The sequence below is a fragment of the Hyperolius riggenbachi genome, chromosome 10, assembly GCF_040937935.1.
Source record: "Hyperolius riggenbachi isolate aHypRig1 chromosome 10, aHypRig1.pri, whole genome shotgun sequence".
Lineage (NCBI taxonomy): Eukaryota > Metazoa > Chordata > Amphibia > Anura > Hyperoliidae > Hyperolius > Hyperolius riggenbachi.
This window is the reverse complement of record NC_090655.1, coordinates 209,188,896-209,211,320: the sequence shown is the minus strand read 5'-3', so window position 1 is coordinate 209,211,320 and position 22,425 is coordinate 209,188,896. Positions and strand designations below refer to the sequence as shown.

Sequence of the window (22,425 nt, the reverse complement as noted above, 5' to 3'; positions counted from 1 at the left end):
ATCCTCGGAACGGAAGTCTGAAGCTCACTGCAGTAATCCCGTGTCTGAGTGAGTTATATGCAGGAGCTGCTGCAGATCTCTCTGTGGTATGATTTTTTTCTTGTTATTAGGGTCTAAAACTTGTAAAAAAAAATTGCATGGCTTTTAGACCCCAAATCTGGAAATAATCCTAACACCAGAAAGGTTAATCTAGTGCACTCTCTCCTTCCCGTTTGTGTTTTTGATCAGCATGCACACAGCTTATGCTGGTGTATGTGCATGGTGCGCATGGATACATTACGTTAGCTCCCTTGTGCGATTAGTACGATGCGCTATCTGTCCCAGGAGAGGATGTCAGGATGTGTACTCCTAATCCATTGATAGGTTTGATGCAATGAATGTGTTTGCATGTCTGCACTATGCATGTTACAGGGCCAGAGTTAGGACACCTACGTTTACCTGAGTACTTCTGCGTAGTGTAGGTGACTATGTAAGGGAATGCATTCCTTTATGAACTAAGACCCCGGCTTTTAACTTAGCTGTAGGGAGAGCAGTGGTGGCTGGATGAGTGAATTTGTGAATTCGTTTGGACATTTGCATGTGAGTGTGCAGTGCAAAAAGTTATTTATTTATTTATTTTTTACAATCATATACCTTCTATGTTACAAACCTTTCAGCAACCCTCACTACAATCTGATATGCTTCAGGCAAAGGCACCTAAGAGCGGACAGGTTTTGTCCTTTTTATAAATCCAATCCAGGTTTCCAGGATCACTTATGTTCTCCACAAGTGGATAAGCTTAGCAAATAAAGCCAGAAGTATACAAACTCTTTAAAACCCAACTCCCCATGGGCAGGGGACCTGGCTGATACCCCTCCTGTTATTACCAGAGTGACAAGGTCTGCACAGCGAGGTGTAGGATGCTGCATGGTCTTTCAAACTTCCTCCTGTTTTCTCCATGTGAGGGAGGTATAGTTGACATGATGGACAACCTGAGGCCAGGGTGGTTGAAGGAAAACTAGCACAGCCTACTTGGAGGGAGATGATGCCTCCTTTGAAATTGCAGGGCCACGTGTGAGTATAAGCATGTGGTCTGTGGGTGAACCCTTGTTTGTGTATTTGTTAAGGGGCCCATACACCTAACGATTTTCCCGCCGATATACAGCCGTTTCGATCACAGTGATCGAAATGGCTGTGAAATCGCCGCGCACACCGCTGACAGAACGATCGATTTCCGTCTGAAATCGATCATTCCCGTCGATTTCCGTCGACCCATCCGTACGGAAGACTTTTCTCGGTCGCCTGCGGTCGGGAGTGCGTCGTTAGCGGCGTTTGAATGCCCGGCGACCGACGCAATACAGCGGGTATACATTACCTGTTCAGGCCAGCGCGAGTCCCCTGGTCTTCTTCTCCGCTTTGGGCTCCAGACCATTTCTTCTCCGCTTTGGGCTTCCGAGGTACACAGAACTTCCTGTCCCGGCAGGAAGTTTAAACAGTAGAGCGCCCTCTACTGTTTAAACTTCCCCTGGACAGGAAGTTCAGTAGCCGGAGTGGAGCCGGAGCGGAGAAGAAGACAGCGGGGACTCGCGCCGGCTGAAATCGATTCACAATCTGTTTGCAGTAAAGGTGGCCATACGATCCCTCTCTGATCAGATTCGATCAGAGAGGGATCTATCTGTTGATCAAATCTGATGGCAAATCGACCAGTGTATGGCCACCTTTAAGTGGTTGGAAGGCAGGGAAAAATGGATTTACGGTAGTCTTAAGAATTTCCAACCAAGCTTTGTATGTTCTCATTTCTGGTCTCTTCCATATTTTTTTTTTCTCCAGATGGACAATACAGAAGGTATAGAGCAACGGACCATCCTGTTACTTCTTCAGATGGTGAAATGGTAGATAATGACACAATAGAAAATCCTGATGAAAACCCTGGTTCTCCACATATCCATCCAATACCTTCTAGAGCAGGTCCATCATCTCATCCATCTACGCGTGGGAAGAGTTCTGCCCACACTGCCACCCCTAATTCAGCTCATAAAGAGGGTAAAAGCTTCTCATGTTCTGAGTGTGGGGAATGTTTTGGCCTGAGAAGCTCCCTTGCTGCACACCAGAGAACTCATAAAGACGAGAGGCCGTATTCATGTTCTGAGTGTGGGAAATGTTTTCGTGAAAGATCAAATCTTGCCAGACACAAAAAAACTCATACCGGAGAGAAGCCGTTTTCGTGTTCACAGTGTGGGAAATGTTTCACCCAGAAATCGTCTCTCACTACACATGGAAAAGTTCATACCGGAGAAAAGCCATATTCCTGCACTGAATGTGGCCGATTTTTCGGTGACAAAGCAAGTCTTTGGAACCATCAGAGGATTCATACAGGAGAGAAGCCATTTTCCTGTTCAGAGTGTGGGAAAAGTTTTACCCAAAGGACTCATCTTATGTTTCACCAGAGAACTCACACTGGGGAGAGACCATTCTCCTGCTCCGAATGTGGGAGGAGTTTTAGTAGAAAATTCACTCTTCTTATCCATGAGAAAGTTCATACAGGGGAGAAGCCCTATTCCTGCTCTGAGTGTGGGAGATGTTTCACCCAGAGGACTCATCTTATGTTACATCAGAAAACTCACAAGGTTCACAAGTTAGGGCCTTGAATCTTTACAGATCTGGCTCACATTGGGGATGTCTTACTATGGTTGGAGAACACGGTAGGACAGGAGTGATTCAGCGAACGCAGACATTATGGAATGTGTCTACTAATTGTAGGTAACTGTTTACAACCTGCCCTTGGTCATATCAGATAGTGGGGGTTGCTGAAGGGCGAGTGAATTAGAGTTTGTGATGTTGCACTTGCATGCATGAACCCATAGTAAGAACTTTTCATAGAATCAAGACATTCTGGATCTATGAAGTAAAAGTTCTCACTGTGTTTGTGTGCACGATACTGCACAGTCTATCCATAACAGAGTGCAGCACACATTTGCTGCATCCAATGGCGGGCACACATCGCCAAAGTTGCAAGTGCTGCATTCCTGGGTTAAGGGGAACTTGAAGCGAGAGGTATGTGGAGGCAACCATATTTATTTCCCTTTAAAGAATACCAGTTGCCTGGCATTCTGTGATCTGTAGGGTTGGATCACACAACTGAAACAAGCATGCAGCTAATCTTTTCAGATTTCTGTCAGAAACATCTAAGGCAGCGAATGCACTGTGTACTTATGTCGCCCATCTGGGATCAGGAGCTGATCTCCTTGGGTGACATTGCTGGCCTGGCCTACACACAGCTGTGTAGCGGACGACGCGCTGTGATACTGTGAAAAGTGACTCATGTGTGACATCACTCAGAGGGTGGGGGAGCGGCGCGAACAATGGAATCAGCGGGGGGATTGGTGTCGATGAGGTTGAGTAGATCCATCGTGCGGATTGCTCGCGGGTTGGGTGTCGGGGGTCATTGGGTGTCGGGGGTCATTGGGTGTCGGGGGTCGTTGGGTGTCGGGGGTTGTTGGGTGCCGTACACATGCCTGATTGTCGGCTGAGGTGTTTATCAACCACCTCAGCTGATTTAAGTCAGATGTCTGTACGAGGCTTAATTTGCATGCCCGTTCAGAGTTTTTGGCTAAATGTATTTCAAGCTGAGGATCAGCAGGACAGCCAGGCATTTTTTTTTTTAAAAAAGGAAATAAATACAGTATGTCAGCCTCCATATCCCTCTCACTTCAGGTTCCTTTTAAAATCACCAGGTGTTCGTACCTTGAGAAAGGGGCTCTATGTAGTTCCAAAACATTGGATTATATAAAGAGTACCAGTGCATAAAGCAGTGCTTGCTGATACTTTACATTTACACTGTAATGCACTTACACACTCAATAACACTCCTTATCCTTCAACAACCCCACTTTGTTATTATATGAACATGCCTTTGGCGTTTCCATTCACAATCTAGTGGATCCTTCAATACCAGCTGCCAACAGGAAACCTGTATCCCAAACCAGTCAGTGTGAGAACCATAGTGCTGTAGCACTAATTAATCCAAAAATAATTCCATACATGTACACAGTGATCCTTCAATAGATGTCTCCACTTTACCTAGTGTCTTCTGCTCCCCACTGTCACCTCCGATCCTGTTCAAGGAGTGAAAATAAAAGTGACGGAAGGACACCTTAGTGGAATAATCACAAATCTTTGTATTGTAACATAAGACCTTCACAAAGTAAACCAATGGTGTTACTCACATTCAGGGTCCTAAACTTATTAGGACCCATTTGGTAAATGCGCTTCCCACTTGGACGTGGTACTAAAGAATAATAAATTGTTTCCCACTCTTCACCTGACTGGTTTCACCTCCTGGCGTCATCATGTTATATACCCCTGAGGTGACAATGGGGAGAAGCAGACAATAGGCAAAGGGGAGACATCTTTTGAAAGATTACTAATTGCATTTGACATATGGAATTTTTTCTGGATTCATCAGTACTATACAGGGTGGGCCATTTATATGGATACATCTTAATAAAATGGGAATGGTTGGTAATATTAACCACCCTGGCGTTCTATTGAGATCGCCAGGGCGGCTGTGGGAGGGTTTTTTTTTAATTAAAAAAAAACTATTTCATGCAGCCAACTTTCAGTTGGCTGCATGAAAGCCCACTAGAGGGCGCTCCGGAGGCGTTCTTCCGATCGCCTCCGGCAAGCATAAGTAACGAGGAAGGCTGCAATGAGCAGCCTTCCTTGTTTGGCTTTCCTCGTCGCCATGGCGACGAGCGGAGTGACGTCATGGACATCAGCCGACGTCTTGACGTCAGCCGCCTCCGATCCAGCCCTTAGCGCTGGCCGGAACTATTTGTTCCGGCTGCGCAGGGCTTGGGCGGCTGGGGGGACCCTCTTTCGCCGCTGCTCGAGCGGCGATCAGGCAGCACACGCGGCTGGCAAAGTGCCGGCTGCGTGTGCTGCTTTTTATTTGAACAAAATCGGCCCAGCAGGGCCTGAGCGGCACCCTCTGGCGGTAATGGACGAGCTGAGCTCGTCCATACCGCTAAGGTGGTTAACTTCCTGTTTGTGGTACATTAATATTTGTGAGGGGGGAAACTTTTCAAGATGGGTGGTGACCATGGTGGCCATTTTGAAGTTAATATCACCAACCATTCCCATTTTATTAAGGTGTATCCATATAAATGGCCCACCCCGTAGAACTTTATGGCTATGTTAAGATATGACCCAGGAAAAGGTTGTAACATTTTGCTATACAATAGAAAATATTTTTTGTTTAAAAGCTATAGTCAGAATCTGCAGGGGAGCTTGTGGTCTTCATTGCTCTTCTTGCTCAGTCAATCCTACTACTACATGGTAGTAGAGTCAAATCCCAGTCCTGTATTTATGTTTTCAACAATTCCAAACAGCATAGACCTGCAGAAATACCTGATGACGTCAGGGCTGGTTTATTGTGACAGGAAAACCGTAGCAATAGTGAAGCCATTCCAGGTGGACATCCAATTAGAATGTGTGCTTCATGAAAACGCTGCTATATGATTGGTTGTTATGGGTAACTGCTTCCGTTTGTGTGCACGTCTTCTTACAATAAATAATAGATTTTTAACATATCAAACTGTTTAGCATGATATTGCCTGACTACTATAATATTGTGCATTTTTGTAGTGTTGGCAGAAATATTTAACTAAAAGTGAACAATGTATTTTTGATTTGATTGTAAATATAATTTTATATCACGCCTCTGTACATTTTATGTATAGTTGTTGGGTAAGTAAATAATTTGTTTTACTCTCACATAACTCCTGCAATAAATCTGCAGTGTGTCTAATGTCTGCTTTCGTGTAAACAAAACAAAGGGTTAATTATCCTGTGTTTACATATTAGTTGTGTCGGCTGTTTTGCCTCACGGGAAGGGTTTTTAAACCCTCTAACTTCGCTCACCATCGTAGTGGGTAAAATGAATTGCAGCAAAACATGAGGGAAGGTTCCATAGTAATATTTATTGACCTACAATCCTGTTATAATAATTATCTAGGCTTTCAGAATCATAATTACATTGTATTTGAGTAATTAGTGAACATCAATATTATTTCTTACCAAGTATTGCAGCATCACCCAGAGAAGATCGGGGGACCTCAGCGACCTCGGAGGGGAAATACCTGGTGACAGCATGTCTGCTTGTCCTTCGAGAATCCCCCCTCAAAAGCATTTTCCCTTCTTTATATAGACAGAATTCAATGTCTGCGCAGGCGTAGAACGTTTCATCCATGCACCTGTGCTGATAAGGGTGCGTGATCATCATGTGCTTGTATCAGTGCGCCTGTGCAGACAAGACACATGACTGCGTGATCACAACGTGCTTTAGAAGCGTCACAGAACACGTCTGACTATTTTTGCTTATGTGAGAACTTGCACATTATCTCATATTTTGACTAGTGTTGTAGATAGCAACATTCTCATGGTCAGTCTTCCATGAGAATGTTATGGTTAGATAGAAACACTCTCAAAGTCAATCTTCCATGAGAGTGTTATGGTTAGAAATATCTCATAGCCAGTTTTTGATGAGAATGAAAAAATGTGTTATTTTGAACTATAACTGACTTATAAAAGAGGCTGACATATATATCGTGGACACCAATCAATCAATCAGACATTCATGTCACTTTTGTATCTCATCTGTCGAATTTCTGTGCTGACACAACTGAGAGATAAATGACACTTGTGATTACTTACAGATGAGGGGGAATTAGACAGGCTCTTCTCTCTAAAAACACACCGGGTGCAATTCTCTCTGTTTTCCTTGTGTACTGTGCAAGAGTTCAGGTTCACTTTAAAGGACAAACGAGATGAAGAGCTAAATCTATCTTTACTTACTTGGGGCTTTCTTCCAGCCCCTAGAAGTCTTCTGGGTCCCTCGCCGCAGCTCCAGTGCACCCCATTGTCCTGCTGGCTCCCCGAAAGGCTTGGCGACCCATCAGTGGGTCAGCACTTCTGCATATGAACGCACCCACCTCACCGGGCATGCACTGCACCTGCGCAGTCTACTACGAATACCAGGCAATCGGCGTAGTCTGATAATAAGTAACTATGGCAGCCTTTATATTCTTCACACTACAGGATTGCATTAACATTTTGCTCTCTTGTGAGGAAGGGGGTGCACAATATGAGTTTCTCTAGTCTAGAAATTTGGCATCATCCTCTTTTAGCACGCAATAGTAAGCAATAAGACTAAAAGAATCATTAAAAAATTTGGATCAAGAGAATGATTGATGGAATGATTGTTCAATCCGCTCCATTAACCACTTGAGGACCGTGGGCTTTACCCCCCTTAAGGATCGGCCACTTTTTTTCCATTCAGACCACTGCAGCTTTCACGGTTTACTGCTCGCTCATACAACCTACCACCTAAATGAATTTTGGCTCCTTTTCTTGTCACTAATAAAGCTTTCTTTTGGTGCTATTTGATTGCTCCTGCCATTTTTACTTTTTATTATATTCATCAAAAAAGACATGAATTTTGGCAAAAAATGATTTTTTTAACTTTCTGTGCTGACATTTTTCAAATAAAGTAAAATTTCTGTATACATGCGGCGCGAAAAATGTGGACAAACATGTTTTTGATTAAAAAAAAAACCATTCAGTGTATATTTATTGGTTTGGGTAAAAGTTATAGCGTTTACAAACTATGGTGCAAAAAGTGAATTTTCCCATTTTCAAGCATCTATGACTTTTCTGACCACCTGACATGTTTCATGAGGGGCTAGAATTCCAGGATAGTATAAATACCCCCCAAATGACCCCATTTTGGAAAGAAGACATCCCAAAGTACCCACTGAGAGGCATAGTGAGTTCATAGAAGATATTAATTTTTGTCACAAGTAAGCGGAAAATGACACTTTGTCACAAAAAAAAAAAAAAAGTTTCCATTTCTTCTAACTTGTGGCAAAAAAAAAAATGAAATCTGCCACGGACTCACCATGCCCCTCTCTGAATACCTTGAAGTGTCTACTTTCCAAAATGGGGTCATTTGTGGGGTGTGTTTACTGTCCTCGCATTTTGGGGGGTGCTAATTTGTAAGCACCCCTGTAAAGCCTAAAGGTGCTCATTGGACTTTGGGCCCCTTAGCGCAGTTAGGCTGCAAAAAAGTGCCACACATGTGGTATTGCCGTACTCAGGAGAAGTAGTATAGTGTGTTTTGGGGTGTATTTTTACACATACCGATGCTGGGTGGGAGAAATATCTCTGTAAATGACAATTTTTTAATTTTTTTTACACACAATTGTCCATTTACAGAGATCTTTCTCCCACTCAGCATGGGTATGTGTAAAAATACACCCCAAAACACATTATACTACTTCTCCTGAGTACGGTGATACCACATGTGTGGCACTTTTTTGCACCCTAACTGCGCTAAGGGGCCCAAAGTCCAATGAGTACCTTTAGGATTTCACAGGTCATTTTGAGAAATTTCGTTTTAAGACTACTCCTCACGGTTTAGGGCCCCTAAAATGCCAGGACAGTATAGGAACCCCACAAATGACCCCATTTTAGAAAGAAGACACCCCAAGGTATTCCGTTAGTACGGTGAGTTCATAGAAGATTTTATTTTTTGTCACAAGTTAGCGGAAAATGACACTTTGTGAAAAAAAACAATAAAAATCAATTTCTGCTAACTTGTGACAAAAAATAAAATCTTCTATGAACTCACCGTACTACTAACAGAATACCTTGGGGTGTCTTCTTTCTAAAATGGAGTCATTTGTGGGGTTCCTATACTGTCCTGGCATTTTAGGGGCCCTAAACCGTGAGGAGTAGTCTTGAAACAAAATTTCTCAAAATGACCTGTGAAATCCTAAAGGTACTCATTGGACTTTGGGCCCCTTAGCGCAGTTAGGGTGCAAAAAAGTGCCACACATGTGGTATCGCCGTACTCGGGAGAAGTAGTAAAATGTGTTTTGGGGTGTATTTTTACACATACCCATGCTGGGTGGGAGAAATAACTCTGTAAATGGACAATTGTGTGTAAAAAAAATCAAAAGATTGTCATTTACAGAGGTATTTCTCCCACCCAGCATGGGTATGTGTAAAAATACACCCCAAAACACATTATACTACTTCTCCCGAGTACGGCGATACCACATGATTGGCACTTTTTTGCAGCCTAACTGCGCTAAGGGGCCCAAAGTCCAATAAGTACCTTTAGGATTTCACAGGTCATTTTTGTTTCAAGACTACTCCTCACGGTTTAGGGCCCCTAAAATGCCAGGGCAGTATAGGAACCCCACTAATGACCCCATTTTAGAAAGAAGACACCCCAAGGTATTCCGTTAGGAGTATGGTGAGTTCATAGAAGTTTTTATTTTTTTGTCACAAGTTAGCGGAAATTGATTTTAATAGTTTTTTTTTCACAAAGTGTCATTTTCCGCTAACTTGTGACAAAAAATAAAATCTTCTATGAACTCCCCATACTCCTAACGGAATACCTTTGGGTGTCTTCTTTCTAGAATGGGGTCATTTCATAAGGGGGGGTCTGAGGGCAATCTGAGCGTGTAGGCGGGTGATTGGGTGCCTGCAAGGGGCAGATTAGGGTCTGATCTGATGGGTAACAGTGACAGGTGGTGATAGGGGGTGATTGATGGGTGATTGATGGGTAATTAGTGGGTGTTTAGAGGAGAGAATAGATGTAAACACTGCGCTTGGGTGGTGATCTGATGTCGGATCTGCGGGCGATCTATCAGTGTGGGTGGGTGATCAGATTGCCCGCAAGGGGCAGGTTAGGGGCTGATTGATGGGTGGCAGTGACAGGGGGTGATTGATGGGTGATTGACAGGTGATCAGGGGGGATAGATGCATACAGTACATAGGGGGGGGGGGGGGTCTGGGGAGAATCTGAGGGGTGGGGGGGTGATCAGGAGGGGGGTAAAAAAAAAATAGCGTTGACAGATAGTGACAGGGAGTGATTGATGGGTAATTAGGGGGGTGATTGGGTGCAAACAGGGGTCTGGGGGGTGGGCACGGGGGGGGGGGGGGTCTGTGGGGTGCTGTGGGCGATCTGGGGCAGGGGGGGAGAAATCAGTGTGCTTGGGTGCGACAAAGGGTGGCTGCAGCCTGCCCTGGTGGTCCCTCGGACACTGGGACCACCAGGGCAGGAGGCAGCCTGTATAATACACTTTGTAAACATTACAAAGTGTATTATACACTTTGTATGCGGCGATCGTCGGGTTAACATCCCGCCGGCGCTTCCGTATGGCCGGCGGGATGTTGCAGCGGGTGTTGCAGCGGGATGTTGCAGCGGGATGTTGCAGCGGATTCTGAGGGTTTTCTTTATTTTTAAAAGCACCTAGTGAATGGCAGTTGCTCCGTCCAACTGCCAAAAAAGTGTGCAGCAGGGAGGCTGGCCAGTATCTTTGTATAAATCTTTTTCAGGGAATGTCTTTATACAGAATAAAGGCCATGCTGAAAATCCCCCATGAATAGATGGACTAACCTAAAACCTGTCGGTAATGTCAGATTTATACTACCTACTGTAAGGCCTGGTCCACACTAGGTCCGGGAACGTATCCATGGCTCCATTTTTAAAACCTGATCAAAACTAGAGCCACGGATAGCAATTTAAAAAATAGCAGCTGTCTTCACCCAAACAAAAAATTGATCCGTCTGCGTTTGCGGGGACCCGTTTTTAACAACTGAACGGAAGGTCCGGATGTGCTGCATTTTCACGCAACGGATCTGGATCCTGATACATGGAGGCGTAATGGCAGGCAATAGAAAAACGGACCCCCCTCTACACAGGCAGATTTGGACACAGAAACAGATCAGTTTCTAACCCATCTGTATGCTACAAAAAAAAAGCATTTTTAGGAAAAACAGGGGGAAAAAAAAAAAAGTTTAGAAAAACGGATCAGTTTAAAACAGACCCAATCTGCAACGGACCTACTGTGGACCTAACCTTAGTGAGAGCAACATAGGAGAAAAGTAATTTATGGCTCGTTTTACTTTGGGAGAAATGTACTTCTTATTTGTATGTGTTTAACATTTTTAAGATTTTTGCGACAGTTCCTCTGTAAGCCCTCTTGAGGCTGCTCGTCTCTCGCCATCTCCCTGGGTGACTCCTGTCACCTGCAATACTGTCCGAAAGCCTGGCGGAGTTGCACTCCCCCAGGCTCGGACAGAGGCAAGAGAGAAGCTCCAGCCTTAGGGCGCATTGTAGGAGGGGGCGCACAACTTACTCAGCTATCATTCCCATATTGTACAAAGTCAGGAAACTGCTCCACTGTGCTGTGACAGACAGTGCTGGATCAAAGGCAGCCTGGCCCAATCATAATGGAATGAAGTAGAAGGAAGATCCACAACGATGTCTTTACAAAAATTATTTAATTAGGACACATAGCTATGATTAAGGACCTCGGTCCGAAACATGTCAGCTAGGAGGTTTTGACTACTAGGATATGTCCTAAATAAAGGATTTTTGTGAAGACATCGTTGCGGATCTTCCTTCTACTTCATTCCATTCCCATATTGTGTTTAAAGCAGAAAGAAATAAGAAAAGGGGATACATGGCAGTGACTGCAAGCCAGATAACTAGATATTAAGGTGTTGGGGAGGTCGTGGGCCCTGTGGCCCTCTTAGTCTAATAGCAATCAGTGTGTGACAGCTGGGGTGGGAGGGATGGAGAGGCGCACTTTGGTGTCTCAGCCTTAGGTACTGGAGGACCATGTCCCAGCTTCGCGCTCCTGCAGCTTAGAGCATTCTGTGCTTGCACAGTACTACTCTGCAGGTGCAGATTACTCCCCGAGATGGGACCGTGACGGGCGAGCGTTCTTGGCCGGGCCGCGCATGCGTGATGAAGCGCGACTGAGCCAGGCTTTCAGGCAGCATTGTGGGTGAAAGGAGGCACCTGGGGAGATGGCAAGGAACAAACAACCTCAAGGGGGCTTAACCTCTTTAGCGGTAACCCCGAGTCAGGCTCTGAATGGAAATCCACAGCTCAGAGTGGTAACCCCGAGCTAGATCCATGGGAGGTGTGTAATGTGAAGGGCTGGTGCAGATCTATCTAGCAGTAAGGGCCCGTTTCCACTAGAGCGAATCTGCATGCAGATTCGCATAACCAATACATGTGGATGGGCCTGTTTCCACTTGTCAGAAATCCTGTGCGGTTTTGTGTGCAGGAAAAATCTGCACGGCAGAGCCGTCAGAATTCGCACCCTGCAAGGCGATTTCAATACAATGCATTTAATAGGAAAATTCAAACGCATGTAAATTTTACCGCAAATTTGCGTACGTTTTCACATAAAATTAATGTAAAAGCACACAGGCACTGACATGGTTACATTTGCATACTTACTAACATATGCAAAAATGTACGCGAATTCGGGGTAAAATTCGCGTCCGCATGCGAATTCGTTTTTGCGTTTTCCGTGACGAGTTCACACCGCACAAGTGGAAACGGGCCCTATGATTTTTAGGGTCTGAAAAAATTGCACTGCCTTTAAAACCTAAAATCCAGAAATAATCATACCGCCAGGGAGGTTAAGGAAGTCCCAGGTAAGTATTGAACCTGAGACACAATTTTAATAATCACAGGTATTGGGGAGAAACTGGAAGGGGGGGGGGGGAGGGGAGGAATTGAAGAAAAACTTCATTCCATACAGGTTTTGACCAGTGTGAGTAATTACCCCATCTGGCACATCAATGTCGTTTAGACCCTTATAAGGATGATGCTCACCAAACCCAATTTTAACAACATATCAAATGAATTGATTTAATTCACATCAGGCTTTATACTTACAGCATAGATGTTATTTATTATGTATAAGAGATTCCTGTGTACACACCATATATACAGTCACAATCAGATGTGTATATCTGAATTTAAAAATACGGGGACTGCTTTATTGAAGCAGCACAAGTAACTATTTTTTGATTGGTTTATTTCATGTTTGTGGACTAAGCACAGCTATTACTGTATATATAAATTATTTATGATGACTATTTTCTGAGAAACAGAACGTTTTATCATATTTTCTCTTTTAATTACAATTTGAATTTATTAGGATTTGGTGCATTTTTTTCCCCGACTCCAACTCCAGGTATTTAAAAATGACTCTGACTCCTCGACTTTGACTCCACAGCCCTGGCCCTAGGCAAGGTAGTTGATTTATCGCCCCTTTGTGGTCCCTTTTGGTAATCTGAAATAAAGAGAGGTCAGAGAAGGTAGCAGGTGGGCCCCTTGACAACCAGTGCGCCCCAGGCACCTGCCTAGGTTTGCCTGGTGGATGATCCTGCTCTGCAAAGACTTATGCTGCAAGACCCCTCTTCAGGGGAGGTCTCAATTCAACTTTTCTTCCAACTGCCTATTAAATAATGTATCTGCAGAATTAAGATTTTAACCTTAGGTGAGTTGTAGCTACTAAATGGGATACATAGCATGCCCTGCTCACATGAGCCGAGGATGCTTTGTTCTATCACACCTTTCTTTATTAGATTGGAGTCTATTTGGCATTATTGGGTCCTGACAAAGGGGAGTAGGAAAGAGAACAAAAGGGAAAGTAAAATAAACTAACAGAAATGTGCAGCCATGTACAAGGGAGGAAGCAGGGGAAGGGAAGGTCCCCCATTTGATTTTCCAATGGGTCTCAGAGAGGATCATCAATACATTTCTGACTTCTTTAGGCTGAAAGCAGGAGTTCATATCTAACATCAGAGAAATGTTTGGATTATCAGTCAACGTTAATCATCTCTCCTGGTCCGCGGCTGTCCTGTTTTACTCTGCACACAGCCTGAATTCCAGAGTTCCCTGCATCTCTCTCACTTCCTGGTGTGTGATGAGAAGGTCACAGCATGCTCTGCTACATCTGCTGTCTGCTGATGATATCAGGATATACAAGCTTCAGTGACTAGTGTCTGGGTTGTAGAGAGCAGATCTCTTGGTCCGGTAAGAAGTTTTCCTGAACAGCACAAATTCATGAGAATACCAGCTCCACTTTAGTACTCCAGCTGTCAGTATATTTATTTAGCCAGCCAGGTCCGAGCAAAAAAAAAAAAATTCTTACCTGGGGCTTCCTCCAGCCCCTGGCAGTTAATATGTCCCTCGCCACAGCTCCGCTCCCAGCCGGTGGCTTGGGGCCCCCTCTGATGCAGATGCAGAGCGACCTTGCCAGGTCAGCACCTTCTGCGCCCGCATGAGCGCCACTCGCAATCACACTCACGTGGTCTGAAGTGTTCTGCGCAAGCGCAGGACTACTGCACCTGTGCAGAACACTCCAGACCATGTGAGTGCAAGCGACGCTCGTGCAGGCGCAGAAGATGCCAACCTGGCATCTGCAACGGAGGGGACCCTGGGTAAGTAGATCTCTTTTTTTGAATCTTGCTTGCATCTGTCCTTTAAGGACCTGACCCCTACATTCCTCTTCTCTCCCCACTCCTCCCCCACCTCTGATCTCTTTGTATTGAAATGAATGGCTCTTTTTACCTAGAGAAATGTATGGCAGCATCAGTCTCTATTTTCCAGTTTAACTCCTTCCTGGCTCATTGTAAAGGCATAGCAATAAAAGTAGCATTTCAATATGCATGGGTGCATTTTTTTTTCAAATTCAATAGCCTTGCTGAATTCCAATGTTAAAAGGTCAGCAGCAGTAGATTTGGCTACCGGTGGCTTTACATCTGGCGATTTTGTGATCGATTGACCATCTGGTTCGATAATAGTTATTAAATCAAATGTAAGTCAATGCTGCAACAAGCATGCCCGATTGATTATTCAACCGTTTTTGGTCAGAAAGTGGTCGAATGTATTGACCAAACATGCTGGAAAATCTCAGCCCGACATGGTCGATCGGGTGGGCAGCAGTAACGGCAAGAGATATCAGAACAAGCAACATACGTGATGTAGCCCCCGGCCACTGCCCCCCAATTGTTCATGTGCCTCCCCCTAACCTATGCAATTCAAATATCTCACTTGTCCACTGTTCAGTCCTCCAGCTTCTGCATTGGTGCCCCACATGGCTGCTGACATCACACACGCGCCCCTCATTATATACACCGGCAGCCACATGGAGTGCCAATACGTAAGCTGGAGGGCTGGACACTAGTGGGCACATATAAACATTTAGGGGGACAGAGGCAGACGCGGAGTCACAAGGCCAATTCCCGAAAGATTTCATGCTAAAATCAATCAGGAATCAGCCTGCAGAGTATGAGCAGCCAACCCATCTCTCTGACCAGATTCAGGCAGAGAGAGATCAGAGCAGAGCTGCACAATGGAGGGGAGCCCATTCGGACCAGATATTGCTGGTCGGGGTGTTGGACAGAATACTGGTGGGTGGGTGGCGGTTTGTTGGCAGCAGGCCTTGGGCACTGGAAAGTACAAATCCGGTCCTGATATCTCAAATAATAGGCAATATATAAAGTGTCACTGCAAAAGTGTGAATAACAAAATCTGTGTAAAATAAACAAAGCCTCTAAATATGCAAAAGAATATTAAAATATTCTTGCAGATGTGGGTTTTCCACATATCAGTAATCTCAGAACAATTTATAGTTCATGTCATCAAGACAATGCAAGAACATTTGTTTCTCTAACTGTACCATATCCCTGCATGGATAAATAATACAGCGAGCTTTAAGCCGCATCTACACGAGTAGATGCGGCCGCGATGCTCCTTATCAATCGAGCTGCTGATGCGGCTCGATTGATAAGATCCGACAGGACGGATCTCCGCACCGCCGATTCCCTGCTCGCTCCCCGCGAGGGGACAATGGCAGGGAATCGAGCAGAAGATAAGCGGCGCCGGCGGGGACGAGCGGGCACGAGCGGGGAATCGAATGCGGCGAGCGGGGACGCGGCGGGCACGTGGAAGAGGCGATCCCGCGGCTAATCGAGCCGCCGGATCGCTACAATGTCCCATAGTCTAGATGGGGCTTTAGATGTTGAGCTTATTGTGGTGTTTTTAAAGAGAAGCTGTCAGCCATACTATCTCAGAAAAAAACACATATATAAGTAATCTTAGAAAAAAACACATATATAAGTAACCCTTTAATCTTGGTGAAGGGCTGCTTCACTTCACTGCTGGAAATTGTGAGCACTAATTATATTACATTGCTGTTTGTATATTGTTTTTTGCTGCTGCAATATCTGGTGGATTGTCTGTTGTGGTTCATCTGATATTAAGCAGCAAGTGTCAGCTTTTAAAAGTACAATTTTTTTTTCTTTTCCCTCTAGTTTGTTTTGCAGCAGGCAATTGGCTAGGGGGAGGGATTAGCTGCAACAGAAGGTATTTGGTCAGCTTCAGGACTCAGTACTGAGCTTGCTCAGTCTGTGGCTTGCTCACTAAGTGGCTGCGACACAAGTGGCATAGGCGTTAAAAACAGGCGTTACAACACAGGCACAAAGAGAGTGGTGAGAGGAAGTAGATAAGGACTAAAAAAAAAAAAAAACCTTCAATCAATATTGCGGTTTTTTGCATTGGTTAGAATGTGCTAGGCACGCTGTGGTGTAGTCTTTAAATTTTGAGGACTCCACCCCAACTTCACTCACTCCACCTCCACTCCTCCACCCCTCCCGCCCCTCCTCCTCCCCTCCTCCCCCCTCCTGCCCCCTCCCCCCCCTTCTCCTCCCCTCACTCCCCACACGCCCCAACTTTACTTACTCTCCCTCTCCTCCTCCCCAGCTACACTCAATCTCCCGTTTCATCTTTTACCGCCACAGTTTACTTTAAATAATTTTTCCCCACACAAAAGTCATCATGTTGGACTATGCTGTGCAGTGTACATCCTGCAACATGTATGCATGCCTTGATCAGCGGATTGAGGGTGTTTACTGTTGCCCTGGGTGTGTGCGTGTTGCTCAGTTAGAGGCGGAAGTCGCAGAGCTAAATAAGCATCTCGCAACACTGAGAAGCATACACAACATGGAGAAGAGCTTGGATCTCACGATCCAGACACTGGATGGAACCGTTGAAGATGAGGAGGGTGGAGTACAGCCGGACCAAGAAGCAGAGGCAGCCGCTAGTTGGGTCACAGTTAGAAGGGGTAGGGGAAAAAGTGGCAGGGAGGCTAGTCCCGAGTTGTCCCTCACTAATAAGTATGCTTGTTTGCGTAATATTGGGGAGGATGATTCAGGAGTAGCAATGCTGCAGCAGGATGTGCTCCTTAGCAACCAAGGGGCAGACTGCTGTAACGAGAAAGGGAATAGGAGTGCAGCTAAGGCTAGACAGGTACTGGTGGTAGGGGATTCAATTATTAGGCGCACAGATAGGGTAATCTGTCGAAGAAACCGCGAATGCCGTACAGTCTGTTGCCTCCCGGGTGCTCGGGTTCGGCATGTAGCGGAAAGAATTGACAGATTACTGGGTGGGGCTGGGGAAGACCCGGCTGTCATGGTACACATTGGCACCAATGACAAAGTTAGTGGGAGATGGAAGGTCCTCAAAAAGGATTTTCAGGTACTTGGAGATAAACTTAAAGCAAGGACCTCCAAGGTGGTGTTTTCTGAAATACTGCCAGTGCCACGTGCTACATCTGAGAGACAGAGGGAGCTTAGGGAGTTAAATAAGTGGCTGAGAAATTGGTGTAGGAAGGAAGGGTTTGGGTTCCTGGAGAACTGGGCAGACTTTGCAGTCGGCTACAGGTTCTACAGCAGGGATGGGCTGCTCCTTAATGGGGAGGGTGCAGCTGCATTGGGGGAGAAGATGGCTAAACGGTTGGAGGAGATTTTAAACTAGGATCTGGGGGGAGGCGGGAGGATAAAGTCTCAATACGTAGACAAGATGAGGTAAAAAGACAGTGGGAACCTATCATTATGGAGGGTGGAGAGGGGGGTGGGGACAGTGTAAAGATTAAGGAGGTTGGTAAAAATTCAAGTAGCCAATTTCATGTAAACAAAATTGGTAAATGTGGTGGTAAAAATATAAAGTGCATGGTAACCAATGCTCGGAGCCTTGCAAATAAAATAGACGAACTAGAGTTCATTCTGAATGACAAAGGCTATGACATTGTGGGAATAACTGAGACATGGATGGATGAAAGCCATGACTGGATAGCTAATTTAAAAGGATACAATGTGTTTACGAGGGATAGAACAGGGAAAAAAGGTGGAGGGGTTTGTCTCTTTGTTAAGAATTCTCTTACAGCTGTCCTCAACGATGAGATGGAGGAAGATTGCGAAGATGTGGAGTCCGTTTGGGTAAATATTCATGGTGGAAATAAAAGTTGCCAATTGCTTATTGGGGTATGCTACAGGCCACCTCTTATTAATGAAGCTGCAGAACTGCGATTACTACAGCAGATTGAAAAAGCTGCAGGTAAAAATGAGGTCATAATTATGGGCGACTTCAACTTTCCAGACATTGACTGGAGTATTGAGGCTACCCATTCTGGTAAAAGCAGCAGATTTCTGGCAGCACTACAGGACAATTACTTGACTCAAATGGTAACTGAACCAACTAGGGGGCATGCGTTACTGGATCTGATCATTTCTAATAGACCAGATAATGTATCAAATGTGCAGGTTCAAGAACATTTGGGAAATAGTGATCACAACATGATAACGTTTGATCTGGTGACTGATAGGCCACGGGGCAGCGGGACCACTAAAACTATGAATTTTAGAAAAGCAAAGTTCACTCAAATTAGGCAGGCACTAAGTTTGGTGAACTGGGATAATGTACTACAAGGGGAAGACACTGAAGGGAAATGGCAAGCTTTTAAACTTATACTCAATCAATACTGTAGTATGTATATCCCATATGAAAAAAAATGTCTAGGAATAAAAGAAGGCCTCTATGGATGAATAGAAAGGTTAAAGATAAAATGAAGAGGAAAAAGAATGCCTATAAGGTCTTAAAACAGGAGGGGACCGAGGCTGCACTAAGCAATTATAAGGAGTGCAATAAAATATGTAAAAAAGAAATTAGGCAGGCAAAGATTGAAGCTGAAAAACAAATCGCTAAGGATATCAAATCTAACCCAAAAAAGTTTTACAAGTACATTAACTCTAAAAAAAGAAAGGTTGACTGTATAGGACTCCTAAAGGATGAGGATGGGAACTCAATGGTGGATGACCAAGGTAAGGCAGAGTTATTAAATGCTTTCTTTGCTTCTGTCTTCACAAAAGAAACAGCACTGTTGCAAACTACAGAGGCAGAAGAGTCTCAATCTTCTAACTGTAATATTAAATACTTAACGCAGGAAGAAGTGAAGGCAAGACTAAATAAATTAAAAAAAGACAAGGCACCTGGCCCGGATGGCATGCATCCTCGGGTCCTAAGGGAATTAAGTTCAGTTATAGATAAACCCCTTTATCTTATCTTTTGTGACTCTCTTGCAACTGGCAGAGTCCCAGTGGATTGGCGTACAGCCCACGTTTTCCCATTATTTAAGAAGGGCAAAAAATCTGATCCAGGAAATTATAGACCTGTAAGTTTAACATCAGTTGTATGCAAACTATTTGAGGGGTTACTAAGAGATACTATACATGACTTCATAGTAGAAAATAATCTTATTTCTCAGCATCAACATGGGTTTACTAAAGACAGGTCCTGTTTGACTAACATGCTCAGCTTTTATGAGGTAGTGAATGCTAATATGGATATTGGGAATGCTGTAGATGTGATATACTTGGACTTTGCAAAGGCCTTCGACACTGTTCCCCACAAAAGTCTGGTGCAAAAGTTGGAGGATGCAAGGACTGGGGAAGAGTCTGTGTTCATGGATAGGGAACTGGCTAATGGACAGAAAACAAAGAGTTGTGGTCAATGGATCGTACTCAAAATGGGAGACTGTTAGCAGTGGGGTCCCACAGGGGTCTGTTCTGGGTCCAGTGCTCTTCAATTTATTTATTAATGACCTAGTAGATGCAGTAGTGAGCAATGTTGCTATTTTTGCAGATGATACAAAATTGTGCAGAATCATCAACTCTCAGGAAGATAGTGTCATATTGCAACAGGATCTGGATAGGATGGCTATATGGGCACATACATGGCAGATGAAATTCAATGTTGACAAATGTAAGGTCATGCATTTTGGACGTACTAATGGTCTAGCACCATACAAAATAAATGGGATACAGTTGGGGACATCAAACTTGGAGAAGGACTTAGGAGTACTCATTGACAACAAGTTAAATAATCGTACTCAATGCCAAGCAGCTGCAGCTAAAGCTAACAAAATTTTGGGATGCATTAAAAGGGAAATAAAAACTCGAGATGCTAGCATAATATTGCCCCTGTTTAACTCACTAGTAAGGCCACATCTGGAATATGGAATTCAGTTCTGGGCACCACATTACAAAAAAGATATTGCAGTTTTAGAGCAGGTGCAGAGACGAGCAACAAAATTGATGCGTGGGATGGAAGGTCTCACTTATCGAGAAAGGTTAGATAAACTGGGTTTATTTAGTCTAGAGAAAAGACGCCTTAGAGGGGATCTAATTAACATGTATAAATACATCAGAGGGCAATATAATACCTTGGCGGATGAGCTTTTTGTCCCTAGGCCTTCTCAAAGGACTAGAGGACATGATCTGCGCATGGAGGAAAAACGTTTTAACCATTTATTTAGGAAAGGGTTCTTTACAGTAAGAGTGATTAAGATGTGGAATGCATTGCCACAGGAAGTCGTTATGGCAAACTCTATACCTGCATTTAAAGGGGGCTTAGATGCTTTCCTTGCGTTGAAAGACATCCATGGCTACAATTACTAGGTAATGCCTAATGATGTTGATCCAGGGATTTTATCTGATTGCCATCTGGAGTCGGGAAGGAATTTTTCCCTTTAGGGGCTAATTGGACCATGCCTTGTAAGGGTTTTTTCGCCTTCCTCTGGATCAACAGGGATATGTGAGGGAGCAGGCTGGTGTTGTACTTTATACTGGTTGAACTCGATGGACGTATGTCTTTTTTCAACCAAAATAACTATGTAACTATGTAAGTAGATAAATACTTTCTCTATTTACATAACATACTATTGCACTATCCATGTTTTGATTTTATTGATTTGTCTATAGTAAAAAAAAAGACAAAATCCTTCTTAGGATCCTCCATATAACTGTGTCTATCTTGAAGCCAATCCTGATGTAATTTCTTCCCTTACTCTCTTCTGCCTGATTGTGTATGCATTGCCCGCCCTCCTTCCAGTCTTCAGGCACTCCCACCCAGCTCTGCAATAGAAAGTGCATTGTCTCAGCATGAATATTGGCCAATCAGAGAGGAACAGAGGTGTGGCAGAGGAAAACAGGGGAAAGAGGCTTCAGCCAATCGGGCTGCATTAGTTGAGTCTGAGAGGAAAGTAAAGAAGCAAAAAAAGACAACCCAGCATGCCCTGCAACTTCCTTTGTGCTGCAATGTACCAAATAAGAATAAGTTAAACTGGGGAATGATCATTTATCAACAAGAAAATTGTGATTTAAACCTTTGGATTCCCTGGTTAGCAACCTTATTACTTGTTTACCAGATAAAAATAAAGAATTGATTTTATGCCCGACAGTTACACCCGAGGTGAGAGGGATCTGGGGGCTGCCATATCTATTTCCCTTTAAACAATACCAGTTACCTGGTAGCCCTGATCTATTTTCCCTAATACTGTTAACCATGCACCCTGAACAAGCATGCAGCAGATCAGGTACTCTGATTCAGCTGACTCAGGTTTTACTGGATTAGCCATATGCTTATTCCAGGGTTTTGACTCAGACACTACTTATGCCAGAAGATCAACAGGGCTGCCAGGCAACTGGTATTGTTTAAAAGGAAATAAATATGGCAGCCATCATATCCCTCTCACCTCGGGTTCCCTTTAACCACTTGATGACCCACCCTTTACCCCCCCTTAAGGACCAGCGCTGTTTTTACTGATCTGTGCTGGGTGGGCTCTGCAGCCCCCAGCACAGATCAGGTAGCAGGCAGAGAGATCAGATTGCCCCCCTTTTTTCCCCCCTATGGGGATGATGTGCTGGGGGGGTCTGATCTCTTCTGCCTGCTGGGTGATGCGGGGGGGGGGGGGGCACCTCAAAGCCCCCCTCCGCGGCGAAATTCCCCCCTCCCTCTCCTACCTGCTGCCCCCCCGGCGATCGAGGCTGCACAGGACGCTATCCGTCCTGTGCAGCCAGTGACAGGACGTCCCCTGTCACATGGAGGCGATCCCCGGCCGCTGATTGGCCGGGGATCGCCGATCTGCCTTACGGCGCTGCTGCGCAGCACCGCCGTACAAATGTAAACAAAGCGGATTATTTCCGCTTGTGTTTACATTTAGCCTGCGAGCCGCCAACGGCAGCCTGCAGGCTATTCACGGAGCCCCCCGCCGTGAATTGACAGGAAGCAGCCGCTCGCGCGAGCGGCTGCTTCCTGATTAATTAGCCTGCAGCTGGTGACGCAGTACTGCGTCGCTGGTCCTGCAGCTGCCACTTTGCCGACGCACGGTATAAGCGTGCGGTCGGCAAGTGGTTAACTATGGGTGGGGGAGCAGAGAAAGAAGGTGGA

The 22,425-nt window shown here is 44.7% G+C and overlaps 1 protein-coding gene across 1 annotated transcript in view; it reads left to right on the top strand.

The window, feature by feature from the left end:
* Positions 1–3,367, top strand: part of LOC137534321 (gastrula zinc finger protein XlCGF17.1-like) — a 35,175-nt gene extending 31,808 nt beyond the window's left edge. Inside the window, exon 7 of the mRNA XM_068255767.1 lies at positions 1,810–3,367. Within this exon, the coding sequence (XP_068111868.1) occupies positions 1,810–2,627 (818 nt within the window). The 3' untranslated portion in view covers positions 2,628–3,367. The remainder of the gene's footprint in view (positions 1–1,809) is intronic.
* The last annotated feature ends 19,058 nt before the right edge of the window (positions 3,368–22,425 follow it).